The sequence below is a fragment of the Physcomitrium patens genome, chromosome 12 (assembly GCF_059467195.1).
Source record: "Physcomitrium patens ecotype Gransden chromosome 12, ASM5946719v1, whole genome shotgun sequence".
In the NCBI taxonomy this organism is placed as follows: domain Eukaryota; kingdom Viridiplantae; phylum Streptophyta; class Bryopsida; order Funariales; family Funariaceae; genus Physcomitrium; species Physcomitrium patens.
The window spans coordinates 6,431,027-6,444,607 of NC_143421.1; the positions used below are offsets into that span (position 1 = coordinate 6,431,027).

Consider the following 13,581-nt stretch of genomic DNA (forward strand, 5'->3'; position numbering starts at 1 on the left):
CACCACAAAACAACCCCCACCCAGAACCAACAAATAGGAATAGATTACAGATTCAAAGACTTTGTAATATAAAAGCATGTCAAGGATGTAGCTGTACACTACTCTAGAGAGAATTTTCTAATCTCTTTTTTTACACTCGCAAGGTTCTCATGTGGACATTTTGAAAATCTGGGTTTCCTCAATCACATACGTAGAGTCTCCCAGAATCCTCAGCTCAATAGTAGATTCGTGCTTGCTACCTCGTACCTAAGCAGCCTCGTTTTTCTTCTCTCTCTCTGGACGGAACAAATTCCTTCGTACAATAGGATGGCCTGAGTTGGACCTATTCGAACAAAAACATAACATACAGGTGAATGCAGGCTAGGAAGTGCTTCTATTATCTACACTCTGTAGACTACTCCAATTTCAATGGAGGATGCTTGCGGTATATGTAATACAACGGAAGGTCCCCTGCATATCCGCCTCAAGAAGGTGTAGACAAAGTTGATTGCAAACTTCTTCACCAATGACGACGCACCGGTTGCCTCCACGTAAGAGTGACCAAGAATATAGACCACGCCCCTCTCCTTATGTTCTCGGAGCATTTCAAACTCCCGCACAACCGCTGGATGTGGTTGCTGGCGCTCAGGACTTTCGAAACGAACGCGCTTCTTTCCACCCCTTCGCGAAGGAGGTTCTCTGCAAGCGATCTTCACAAACCAGCACGGAAAAGATTGAAGTCAGCTTCATTTCGACAAAGGAATTTGCCGTTGAAACTTCACATCTCATTTGCAGGTTGCATAAATAATATTAAGGATTTTGTCCGTCGTGTTGATTGGCGTCATGAGCAGGTTTTGATTCAACTGGAAAAAGGGAGAGTTATGACCTAATGGAGGAAGCAGAGTAGTACCTGAGACATTTCCAGTGGTCGGTCCCTTTCCTCTAGTCTCTCCATGATTACTGATTCATTGTTCACAGCGTGCACTAGACATAGTGATCGACTGATTCCTGATGACTGCATCACTCCGCCGGCTCTGTCGTCGGAACTGAAGGATTCAGATCCCGCATCGTCCTCTGCCAGAATAAATTCACCTAGTTTTTTTATGAGTTTATCCTCGAACGTGTTGTCATCTTTGTGGGTATCTTTGTATCCATAGCGAACGATGCACCTGTCCAAAGCACCAAGAGTTTAGTTACTAAAACCCAAGCAAACACTTCATTCAGTAGCTTGTCACTGGCTGAATGACATGAATGGCTGAGTCTCAATAAAAACAGAGTACCAACATTTATCATTCATGCATTGGCCTGGTTTTATCGGCAAGACGATCGCAATCTCTTCGATTACAATGCACACAAGTCCAAACATCAAAACCACCATGATTTGCAGCACAGGTAGGAGTAGTCTAAGGAGAAATCCTAAACCTGTACAAGCGCAGGTCCTTTGAACCAATTCGCCCCACAAGATAGCGCTCTTGTGAAGGAATATAAGGTACTGGCACATGCTTAATGGTGACAAGCACCAGGAACTCATGCAGAGCCGGCAGATTTGTGAAAAAATGGGCCAAAATAGGTGGAACTCCCGTGACAAGCTCTGTATAGTAAAGACCAATACCAGGGACACGGACGCCTCCCATGGGCGGCCCAATCTGCATCAACGTTTGCATTGCGACTTTGTTCTCTAGATCATACTGATACTTCTTCGAAGTCCCGTAATTCCATATGTACATGATGATCACGAAAACGAAGGATATTACCAGCGGAACCCACCCCCCTTGAGGCACTTTCAGAATGGTCACGGAAATGTACATCGCCTCAATGGACCCGAAAAATATGAGGAAAGCCAAAGCCAAAATTATGCTTCGTCCCCACACAATCAAAATGACCAAAGCCATGAGGCAAGTCGTCACAAGCATCACCGTCATCACTGCAAGACCTGCAATACTCCTGAGCGTCAATAATAACCAACAGTTGCTCCATACCAGCAATGAATTCAACAACTTACCTGATCTTAAGATACTTAGTACTAGGTTTACCTGATCAAGCTCAATCGAGGGACTACGCAACTGAGCAGCACCTAATCAACGACATCCGCAGGTAAAATAGAATTTCTGAACAGATACATTGCATTTTAAGAGTGGAAGTCAAGTGCATACCATATGCATTCCCAATGGTGGTTGTATCTCTGAATCCCACGGTAATGGACAAGCACAAAAGGAACAATATCCAGTTGACCTCAGGTATGTAGATCTGGCCATGGATTTCTTTGGACGTGTGGATTACTTTGACTCTTGGGAAACAGCAGAGCGATACGCATTGCTTTACAATTGAAAAAGTTGCTGAAATAACAGCTTGGCTACCCACAATAGCTGCCAGTGTAGCGATCACAAACACGGGCCAGAAGACGGGTGCTGCACGTTGCCAGTGTAAGAAATTCAATCCGAGTGTACTTACATAGAAAACTTGGGTCATCTTTCCACATGCTGATTCCTACAGCAAGCTCTATGTTACAAAACTCAAGCATGAAAATAAGGAAAAAAATAAGTTTGCTTACTCGGAATTGACTTGTAAAAGCTTTCTGACACATCGTTTCGGTTCTTCGACAAGTAAGCGGCTTGCCCAAAGTACCCTAATATTAAAGCTGGATACACAACGGTTGTGAAGGCAATCTGCAACCACATTGGCAGTGATGAATTTACTAGTCCCAATCTGAAAGCAGGCTTAGTTCAAACCACTGCTGATGTTAATTAGGTCAATACGTTTTCACAATTAAGTCGACTTGGAGTTCCCTGCTCGTATGACACTCCTGAAACTTCTATTTGAAGTTCGAAATGCTGTAGGAGAAAGGTTTCTCCCAAGTCCAAGAAGTAGGAGGCATTTCTCACCGCAGTTCTTACGGCCTTACACATGTAAGCAACATCTAAACATGAGAATGCAAGGCGGCAAACTCCGCACAAACGTTCTTCTCAGTCTTTGCAGCGCCTGGGGTGTTCAAAGATATGTCACTCACCATTTCCAGGCCGCTGAGATGATCACAAGTTCTGACTTCAACAAACCCTAGCTCAACTTCAACAAACTAGCATACCGTGCGACTCCACAACCAATTGCAATTACTAGTTCTACGGTTGAAATAGCACCTTGATCGAGAGTTCGTTGAAGTGACCCAGATCTGCAAACATAGCTTCAGTACCTGTGCGCGTATGCCAGAGAAACTCGTCATTAGCTAGAAGTTCACCGTGGTATATCAAACAACAATCCTAGAAATTTCATATCCAAAACCTGATGAAATCATGAAATGAAATGTCCTACTCACTCAGATTCTGCTAGCAACGGGGTATTGAACATATCACTGTTTATTCCTCAAGAATCCTCATAAAGTTGAGAACTCTCGACTAACATTTCCAGAAGACGGAAGAGGAAAGAAGAAGGTAACCTACCAGTAATACACAGGACAACACCACCAAGAGATATCCAGCCATCCTTGCCAGCGCTTTTCAAGAATTTGTACATGGACACCGGGGACAACGCAGCCCAGATTCCTCGTGGATTGTAAACTATTATATTGTACACTCCAATGATAGAGATGCAGAGCAGCCACGCAATTACAATGGGTGCGAACAAGAACGCGACTCGACGGGTGCCGAAATGTTGCAGTACGAATAAGCCGAGCAGGATACCGCATGACACTGCAGTCACCACGCCTATTGTCACAACCCACCGATCAGCAATCTATCAACTGTGACAGAAAATGAGTATCGACCCTTCGCCTAATCTTATAATCAGATCTGGTACAGCAACATCCAGCCAAGGAAATGACCAGATTCCTCCCTAAACTGACCGCAGTCCTTACTACTCAGTACAATCTGAGTGAGTTCAGACACAAAGGTGATCTTCAATTTGCAGAGCATTGTGACCCATCTGAAGCACAAAACTTTTCGGAACGATAAACTGTCTAGTGTTCATTTTCATGAGCAGACTGTTAAGGAGAGGGTGAAGAGAGCAACAAAGCTGTTACTTACTTTCAGGGAGGTCCGGTGCTGCGACTCGAATACCTGTAACCGCTGATAACACTGCAGCAAACGTAAATGATCAATTTAAGTAAAAATTATGTTACGGAAACTTCCGCAAATTATAACGCAATTGCATGCGATGTCGACTTCAAAGGATCGCAAAAGATTGACATAAGGCGCAACAGCAAGAGAACTGTGTAGATGCTGCGCACCAGAAATGGCAGGTGTAAAAACACCATCCGCTATGACCATGCAAGTCCCCAGCAGGACCACTATGAGTAGCCCTTTGCGAAGATGAGGGTGCTTCTCAAACAGGTTCTTCACTCTCAATCCTACTTTTGTCTGCTCTGGCGTCTCCACCTTATACGTAGACAAATTCTGATCATCATCTTGTTGATTGGGCAACAAGCTGAGCTTGGCATGGCGGCACAAGAGAGAGTAGAGAGCAAATGTTCCACCTGTTCAGCCATACATTGTTTCAAACACAAAGCACATGACCTGACTTCGGCTCAAAATTCTCATACTGATCCGGAAAAGTGGGGTGGTATGAAGTAGCAATACGTAGACATCCATCATCTTGCAAATGAGTTTGATCACTTGCAGAGTCCATCACCCTGGAGCAAGACAAAAGAGGACACTAAACACTACTCGAAGAAAACTCTTGCTGTGAATATGAACCTTTCGGAAGCCCTCAACAAGATCGAATTACACACCTTCACCATTGTCACTTGCATTCAGCACGATAAACACATATTTGAGAAGGGGAATAATAGTCAATGTATAGAATATAAAAGATAAGACGCCAATTATCTCGTCATCACTTTCATACAAACCCAATCTGCCTGAGAATGTGCTGCGATACACGTAGAGAGGTGAAGTGCTTAGGTCTCCGTAGACTACGCCAAAGCTCTGGTATGCCAAAAACAAAATCGCCTTAATTGGTACATTATCCTGCATTATAACAATGCCCACCATCCCTTTATTAATAGCGCCAGTAACCTTTTTTCTGAGAAGTCCCATGTCGGATGAACTCCCTTACAAAAAGAACAGACAGGAATAAGTTAACTTTCATAGACTGTCCATGACTTACATCCAGTATGTGCATACAATACAACAGTTTCTACCATACAAGACCTGCTCGCATTTTGGAGAAATCACCCAATTAATTCACGCGACGTAAGCGATGCAACGTTCATTTCTAAAAGATTTAAGACAATCGCTTCAATACGATTTCAACAATAGACGAGAGTGAAGCATCGGAATGCGATTCCAGTGCTCTTGATGCACCCCAAGCTGCTAGACCGAATATGTCGCATTGTAATCCTTCGATGTCCTCGGAGCTTAAGAGCCAAAGCTAAAGTGCTAACCGAATTGCGTAAGTGATGGTGATAATTAAAGTTAATACATCGAAATTATATGACCTGATCTATGCTAACGAATCTATCACCACACAAGTACGAGCTCTATCTCGAACAGATGTAGAATGAGCACCTGCACCCAGTAGTCAAGGTTAAGATCGGTGTGAAAGATGAAGTACCTGATTTCTATATAGGGCGAGACGCCCAGACTCCGCATCCACGGCTGCCATGGTGATTACCCCACGTCTGGTTGTTCAGAGACGTTGTACCGAGCAATGGTTTCGAGCTCGAAGGTGAACTAATCAGCGCCTGGGTGGAGAGGGTAGCTTGAAAAAAGTGACGTGAAATGCTTGCACTACATTATGTGCTGCATCTAAATTATTCCCTGCTTCTCCGACATGCACACTCCTCTTTCTGATCGATGCCGTTTCGGCCGACCCACCGTTGATAGCGTGAATCTTGTCCTTGCGGAAAGGTGTCTAGTACTCAATCTGACCCACTCCACTTAGCATACGGTAGAAATGCAGACAACTTCTTCGTCATCCTCCTGAGTGTAGGCACACTTAAATTTAGCAGTTACAAGAAACCTTAAATCCCGGTGCAGCACAAGCACGATCAGAAACGAAATTCGGCCGGAAAAGAGCGTGTAAAAAATGATGGCTCAGCAATTCGCAAAACGTGGGGGAGCATGAAGATGGGGCGAGAGACAAGGCTAGAGAGGGTGTGGTGAACGCAATTGACGTTCGTGAAACGCAGAAACAAACAACAAGGTCTGCAGAAGAATATCAAATGATCAACAGAACAAGCCACGAAATAAAATTCAGAAGGGCCGAAACGATACATCATCGGAACAACCCCTCAAAGACCAACTCACGCCGGATAATCGTATTAAGAATATTCGACGGTGGCTTACGCCGCCACATTGTCCCGATCGCACAAGGCAGCCGTCAACTGTCCCGGAAGAATCCTAACTACCACCAGAAAAATTCGACAGAACCACGACGACAACAACAACGTCGCTAGCCAGCGGGTCTGACAACTTCAAACGGAATCTAAAAACCACTATTCCTGTCCAGACCAAAAACGTGGAAAAGGACACAATCAGACAGGGAGTACGAGATGCAACCTTGAGCCGAATATAGGTGTGTCAGCGGTGCGGCAAGCCCCAAATTCCATATGAGATACCAGCATCCAAATCTGCTCACCATTCGGACTAGCTACCCGCAACTCATACCAGCAAATGACTAAAATTGCAAAGGGACATCATGGAATCTAACCCAATACTAGTCCTCCTCTTGCGAAGCTAGCTATACTAGACGGAATCTTCCGCTGCAGCGCTACGCACCCCCTTCAAACACTGTCAACAAGCTATGGCCGAAAACCCAGAAACAAACTCTACCACTACAAGGCACGAAGCCAGCAACACACACACTCACACTCAGACCGTCTTGCAGACGTATCTCGGTGATCCAGCACACCAGACTAGGAGAACATACGACGATCGACGTCGAAGACAGACGTGTGAATTGAGGGATTCGCTAGGAGCAACGGATATTGTGAGCATAAGTGGAGTCAGCGCTGGGAGCTATTACTGCCTGGGCCATGCTTTCCTCCGGCCGAAGCGGTGACGCTTCGTACCCATTCCGCTAGATGCTCACAACTCCCTCTCAACCCGTTTCCAAATCTCTCTGACATGGACGCAAGTGGGATCATCATACGCGCTGTAAAATCTGGTGGCACTTCAGCCTTGTGGCGATCCCTGCATTGTCATTCTCTCACGATGCTCGGTCAACTCGACACCCTGCTGGCCCCACAGCCACACCGCTTTACCCCCCGAAGTCTCGAGCCCGCCGTTTGCTTCACCACTGTCATGCGGTTGGAAGATCTTCGCAACCCAGCACGCAGTCCTGATCGAACACCACCCCCATGTGCTCGGCATCTCCCTCAGCATATCCATGTCACTACTGCTTGCATTCTCACGTGACCAGGAGTTCCATTGAATGGTGCAAGTCCACCGAGCTCACAATCAACGGTTCCCGTCCCGGCCGTCGGGACACACCATGTCAAATCTCATGGCCTCGCTTCGAGACTGCTCCCCGTGGGTCCTACACAACGCTGCGAGATATGCTGTGAATTCCACACCAAATGACGACGACGACGACGACGGAGGAAACGTGCTCCGACGGCGTTGTGGACAACGCAGCTGGAGAAGGCTAGTAGCTGTACACCCAATTGGAAAGCTCAGGTCTTTAGTTGTTTCTTCTGCTGTTTGGTTGTGTTTTGTTTCGTTTTCGGTTTTGTTTTGATTGATTGTTGGAGTGTGATGAGGGACGATTTTGGAAGAATGGGTTTTTATGGGTTATATTTAGTAAGTGCTGTGGTGTCAGAGTATAGCGGCGCTCTTTTTTCTTTCTTTTTTTCCTCCCTCTCTCCCCTCCCTTCCACACCCTCATCTCCATGACCCATAATCATTCTCGCCCTAAAGCCACGCCTTTCTGCTTGGAAAGTGCAGAGTTGACCATGTTGGGGCACCACTTCAGGCATCCTTTTGCTTTGGGGACATTACTCACGTGAAGTTCATTCGTTCCTTCCTGGTGGGTAGGTGGGTTTGATTGTTTGTTTGTTTTTTGCATGTTGGTGTGTTCTTGCACTTCAACTGGACATTTCAACAACAAGCTGCGTCAATATTGGCCGAGTTGATGCATATGACTATTTGGAGTGGATATTTCTTGTGTTCACAGCTCATTTATGAATTTTGAATTTTGTTGATTTTGAGACTTTGGTGATAAATTATTATTGTTATTATTTCCTTTTGACATAAAAATGGGTTTATTCAATGCATTGATATAGTGAACAAAGTACTAAAACAATACTAAACTCTTTATGCCTATGCAAGGCAAAGTTAAGAGTACAATGTGATGAAATTGTTGCTGCTCTTTACACTTCTACTCTTTTGTATATTACTAAGTCAGATTGTGGTACTCTAAAGTTCAATTTGATTACCTTGTGCATTCTAGAGTTGACTAGGTGTTTTGCCTTCTTGTACTTATTCCATTTCTTTAAAAGACTTATTACATGTTTAGAATATTTTGCTAATGAATTTCTCATAATTTTTCAACTAATTTGTTTATATTCTAATAAAACCTTCCAAATTATACTTATAATATGGAGGTTACTTTATACTTCGTTTTACAAATATAGATTTGTTTCTTTCAATCCAAATAGTTTAAAAGCAAAGGCCTCTTAACAATGACCATTTTTTTGTGAAAACATTTAAATAAATAAGGGATATTATATGAAAAAATAACTTGCATTAATTTAAAAGCTTTTCAAGGCCTTTGTTTTGAAGGATTAGATCTTAATTCTATACAAAATAGAAGTAGAATAGTTCCAAATTCTATGAACTTGATTGCACTTCCAAAATCTATGTAATTTCTACTTTTAAATTTTGAAGGATGTGTAAGGCACAATAAATGTTAATGTTTAGACTAGTTTAACCTCTCCACATATTAAAAACAATACTCTAATGCCATAAAGACCAAATATACATTGCCTCTTTGCAAGCACAAGGTTTGATCCAAATGTAATATCATTTAAAAAAAAATTATGTTCTACAAAAGAAATTTATTTATTTGTTATCAAATTGGTATGTTGAGAATTTTTTTAGATTGTTTCTTCTTAAATTTGACGAAAGTAGGTCAAAAATTCATGTTTTGTTACCTAAAAGTATGAGTTAGAATCAAAGATCAATTTTCTAACAAAGCTATAGAATAGGTTGATGTATTTCATTTTTATTTTTTATTATTTTAATTAGAGTTGTTTTTAAAGTTGTTTTAACCATTTTTTTTTAAAAAATAACCACTTAATTCTAATTGTAACAAGAATGTTGGTTGTCTAGATCTTTTATTATAGTGGAAGATTGATTTTAGACATCTACTCTAATTTTTTATTTTAATAGATTAAAAAAAAAAAAAAAAAAAAACATCTTTATTTTCTATAGTCATTTTATATTGAATGAAATAAAAGACCATGAATAATCATTTTTTCTTCAATATATATACAAATCAATCTAATTTTAATAGTTTTGTAAAGCTCAAACTTGTTGAAGTATATCATTCTATATTTAGAAAAGTTATTAATAGAAAAATTCTCCACTTAATTAATGACAATTGTAAGTTTGTGTATAGATCCAACTATTTGTAAAGTACTTTGATGCCATCTTTTAAATCCCAAAACAATATACTAGGATGTTCTTTCTCCAATTGTAAATAATATAAAAAAATAAAAATAAAATGATTAATTGATTCATGACATAAAGATAGAGAAGGCGTTTTTTGATGTTTTATTTTTTATTTTTTATTTTTTTGCTTTGAAAAGATTAAGTTTAGATGTTGAAGTCATCTACAATGCATAATAAAATAATTCATAAGAATTCCTAATTACCATGTCAAAACTCGATGCATTTTAATAATATAATTTGAAATTCATCGTGATTACATAAATACAAAAATTGATGCATTCTTATGCACTCAAGATCATCTTTATGTGAAAGAATACTAGTTATCACATTTTATCATAAAAAGTTTTGCAGTATACTTTTGTAATCAACAATTTTACATTATTATTGCAAAAAATATTATATTACAATTCGGAATTAAAAATTCCTCTTACACATAAATATGCACTATTACAAATATTAACATCTTTGTTAAAAGAACACTCGTTTCAATTTTATCTCTTTCCATTGATGTTTACTTATTTTAATGTAACTGTCAAATTCACATAATGCTAAGGGGTTCACAGGAGAAATCAAGGTTCTTAAACATTAACCAACTTCCTTAACATGGTCCCAAGATTCAAAGCTGATATATTTGATCGGCCTTGGAGCCATGTCGAACCTTAAAGTGTGCATTCATTTATATTTTGAACAACATAATGATTTCATAAACTGCACTCTAATGTAAAACCTTAAGGCTGACTCTGATTTTTTAAGATGAGCAAACTGGGTGCTTCATTGCATGCACTGACCTAATTCAGAGAAATGGCCCCCACTGGAACTTGTCGACAGGACCGAATTGGATACGACGAATTGTAACAGCAGCCCGCTCAGCATCGCATCCGCAACATCACGCATACCAATCGTCATGGGCTTGCGAAGGACGATTTTTTGTTTTGCATCAGTTGTTCCAACGGCTCAATTCCCCATCGGCTGACGAACTCAACACCACGAGAGAACGCCACACCATACCACACCATCGCCCTGATGACAGGGACAATTTTGTGATCTTAGCCCTTCGAGGAGCACCAAAGTATGCGTGGCAGCAGAAGAGATTAAAGCAAACCACTCAACCGATTTCGCCGCCATGGGCCACTCCGACTACCGATTAGAACGCACCCCATCACGCTTGTGTGGATCCACCTGAACGGCTCAGCATTCCCTCCCACGTGTGCTATACCTTTCATGCTCGTCGACATGCAATTCAAATGCGCATATCTCACCGCGCCTTTAACAACGCTCTAAAATGGGCAACAAACATTTAACTCACACTCCAACAATCGTCGCACGAGTTGAAGAGCAGTGGCGCCGCAAAGAAACGGCCAGTAGGAATAACACCCAAAACCCACACGTATGCAATCTCGAAAAAATAAGCTTCCAGAGATTACAACTCTCCATTCTCATTAACGGTGCACACTATTCAGGGCCTCGAAGTGGACATGGGGGATCGATTGCACAGCAGTGATGGTTCTTCGCAATGAGCATGTGGCTGCGAGTTCGACAAGCGCACGTGAAGCTCGGCCGCAGCGCTGAAGCAGCAGACAACCCTCTTGAATACTGTGACAAACTATTCCGCACAGAATAGAATATAACAGAATAAAATCAAACCTAGTTGATGGTTGCGGATGCGCACGGGATTGACTACTCGGGATGCCTAAAGTGCAAGTTCCAAACCCCAAATTTGTGAAGGGATCGTCGCGGAAATCGTGCAAACAGAGCTCTGGGCTTCAAACCTAGAAATAGGGCTTTCGACACGAAGGTTCGCGTAAGCACCGCGGCTTGAGTGTGCTGACGTGGAGCAGACAGGAAAGTGAACGATGGTCCAGGTCATGAGACCATCGGGATTGGGGCACTTCTTTGGTGATGGGGCACATTTCATTGGAAGCTTCCATGTGAAAGTTTTACACCATTCTCTTTTAGACCAAATTCGTGTTTGTATGAATATTTATTCGTAGATATTGTCTCAAGATAGAAAAAAAAAAATGCTTGAGGCAAATGCAAGCTTTTGATACTTATCAAAAAGTAGACTTAGAGAATAGACTTCAACAATGTTTTACTTGTGTAATTCTTCCTGAAATTTAATTTTTATAAAATTTAAAAGAATTCAGAAAATATAGATTTTTTGTAGTATTTAATATCTATATTTATGAGTAGTAAATTGGTGTCTACATTTTAGACAATGTTGTCAATTCTGTAACAAATCTACAAGTGAAACTTTGTGTGTTTGTGCAGATACTTGTAATGTATGTATGACTTAGATTTGAGATTAGTTGATTGGACAAATTTGAAGTTATTGGAATTAAAGTGCATCTGAATATTAGTAGTTAGTAGTTTGAGGAATGGTAAGGATTGCAATGATTTACAAAGATTTGTTGATTAAAATTGAACCAAAATTTAGTAGGATTATAGCTCATGTAAAGACCAATATCCATACAAATTTTGGAAGAAGAAAAACTTGGTGCTAAGAGTTTAACATCAAGGTTAACAAAGGAGGTTGTCTAATACTTGAGCAAAATTTTTGTCTTTTCTTTTGATCTATAAGTGCAATTCTTAAATTTCTTAAATTTATTACCAACTAAAAGATTAAAAAAATAATATTTTTTTTAAAAAAAATCAATGATTGATCAAAAAATAATAGAACTTTGAATTTGCTATTAAATCCACTTAAGATTGATTATGATTTGGTTAAGGTTTTTTAGGATTTATTAAAGATTCATTAGAATTTGGTTAGGATTTTTCTAGAATTAACTTCTAATTTTCTTACAATTTTTTAAATTTTTTTTTATAATTTTCTAGGATTTTTTGTAAAATGAATTTTAATTTTCTTATGATTTAATAGGATTCTTTTAGGATTAAATTTAAATGTATTTAAGATCTTATCAAGATTTAATATTTTTTTAATAATTTATTTAGCATTTATTTAGGATTTATTTTAGATTTTTTTAGAATATTTTAGATTATTTATAATTTGATTCAAGTTGATAGGATATACTTAGAATCTTTTTAGGATTTAATAAAATATATTTAGGATTTTTTTGACTTACTAAAGATTTTATTTAGGTTATTTTTTCTTAAATGGATTTATTTTTTTGGATTGATAGAAGTCAAAATTAATTGACTTAAGGATTTCTACAAAGATTTAAATTGGTAGGACTATGATTTTAAATACAAAATTTATATATGGATCATAAAAAGAATTTTTATATTTAAATATAATTCGTCCATACTACAAGTCCAATGCATCCTTAATCTAAACTTTACATACTACAAAAATTCTTACATTTGATATATTTACAAATAAAAATTCTTGAAATAATATATTAATTAATGGCTTTTTATTGTGTAAAAAAATTTACTTGTATAAAATTTTGAAAGTCAAATAAAGTCTTTTGCAAGATTTTCATAAATATATTTGTTCAAAGTAATAAGTATATTATATCATAAATTATAAATTAATTCAAATGGTGATTGAATTCATATTAAAGACAAAAATTTAAAGATTGTTAATAAATAAGTAAGATGTATCTTAAACAAAGATAATAATAATAATAATAATAATAATAATTTAAATTTTTATTTATTCAAGAGAAAATTAAAACAACTATTATCAAAGTTTAAAAAACTAAAAACTCTTAAGGCTAGAATAGAAGTAAGAAAAGAGTTGAAAAAAGTGAAGAAGGCTACACTCTTGCTTTTATATATATTAGACAATTAAGAGCTATGTAGCAGTATTTTATAGAATCTTCAACACATGTCTAACTTGCAAGGCAAGTTTCCTATATATGCACTTCATGACCAATTTATATCATAAGTAGTCAAAATGTGTAACAAATGGCTAAGTTTTCATCGTATCAAACACCTATTGATTTATATGAAGTCAAATCCACATTTATAAAGTTTTTAAAAAGTTTTTTATCAGATATTATATAATTTATCAATTTTTACTTATTTCTACCTAATT

The 13,581-nt window shown here is 38.9% G+C and overlaps 1 protein-coding gene and 1 long non-coding RNA gene across 4 annotated transcripts; both read right to left on the bottom strand.

Moving 5' to 3' along the window:
• Positions 1–23: 23 nt before the first annotated feature.
• Positions 24–7,191, bottom strand: LOC112289594 (potassium transporter 1). 3 transcript variants are annotated; one of them, XM_090254700.1, is made up of 12 exons: positions 6,471–7,191; positions 5,524–5,891; positions 4,700–4,937; positions 4,199–4,444; positions 3,996–4,046; positions 3,414–3,662; positions 3,114–3,166; positions 2,531–2,645; positions 2,133–2,387; positions 1,402–1,912; positions 890–1,148; positions 24–689 (listed from the first exon to the last, which is right to left on the bottom strand). In XM_090254700.1, exons 2-12 carry the CDS (start codon positions 5,572–5,574, stop codon positions 381–383), a joined length of 2,337 nt encoding a protein of 778 aa, XP_090110826.1. In that variant the 5' UTR covers positions 5,575–5,891; positions 6,471–7,191; the 3' UTR covers positions 24–380. The 3 variants fall into 3 exon arrangements, with proteins under 3 accessions (XP_090110826.1, XP_024390681.1, XP_024390683.1); XM_024534913.3 differs by having other exon boundaries at positions 3,414–3,677; XM_024534915.3 differs by having other exon boundaries at positions 3,414–3,677; positions 4,820–4,937; positions 5,524–7,026.
• A 2,749-nt stretch (positions 7,192–9,940) lies between these two features.
• Positions 9,941–11,346, bottom strand: LOC149988020 (uncharacterized). The gene is made up of 2 exons (XR_016505748.1): positions 11,229–11,346; positions 9,941–10,604 (listed from the first exon to the last, which is right to left on the bottom strand). It is a non-coding gene; the product is annotated as an uncharacterized LOC149988020 (long non-coding RNA).
• Positions 11,347–13,581: the final 2,235 nt, after the last annotated feature.

Coding starts and splice junctions, on each gene's coding strand:
- LOC112289594 (XM_024534913.3), bottom strand. CDS start 5,574: ATGGCAGCCGTGGATGCGGAGTCTGGGCGTCTCGCCCTATATAGAAAT. Junction 4,938..5,523: donor TCGCCCTATATAGAAATCAG/GTACTTCATCTT, acceptor GTTATAATGCAG/GATAATGTACCAATTAAGGC. Junction 3,167..3,413: donor TGTTGTCCTGTGTATTACTG/GTAGGTTACCTT, acceptor ATACGCGCACAG/GTACTGAAGCTATGTTTGCA.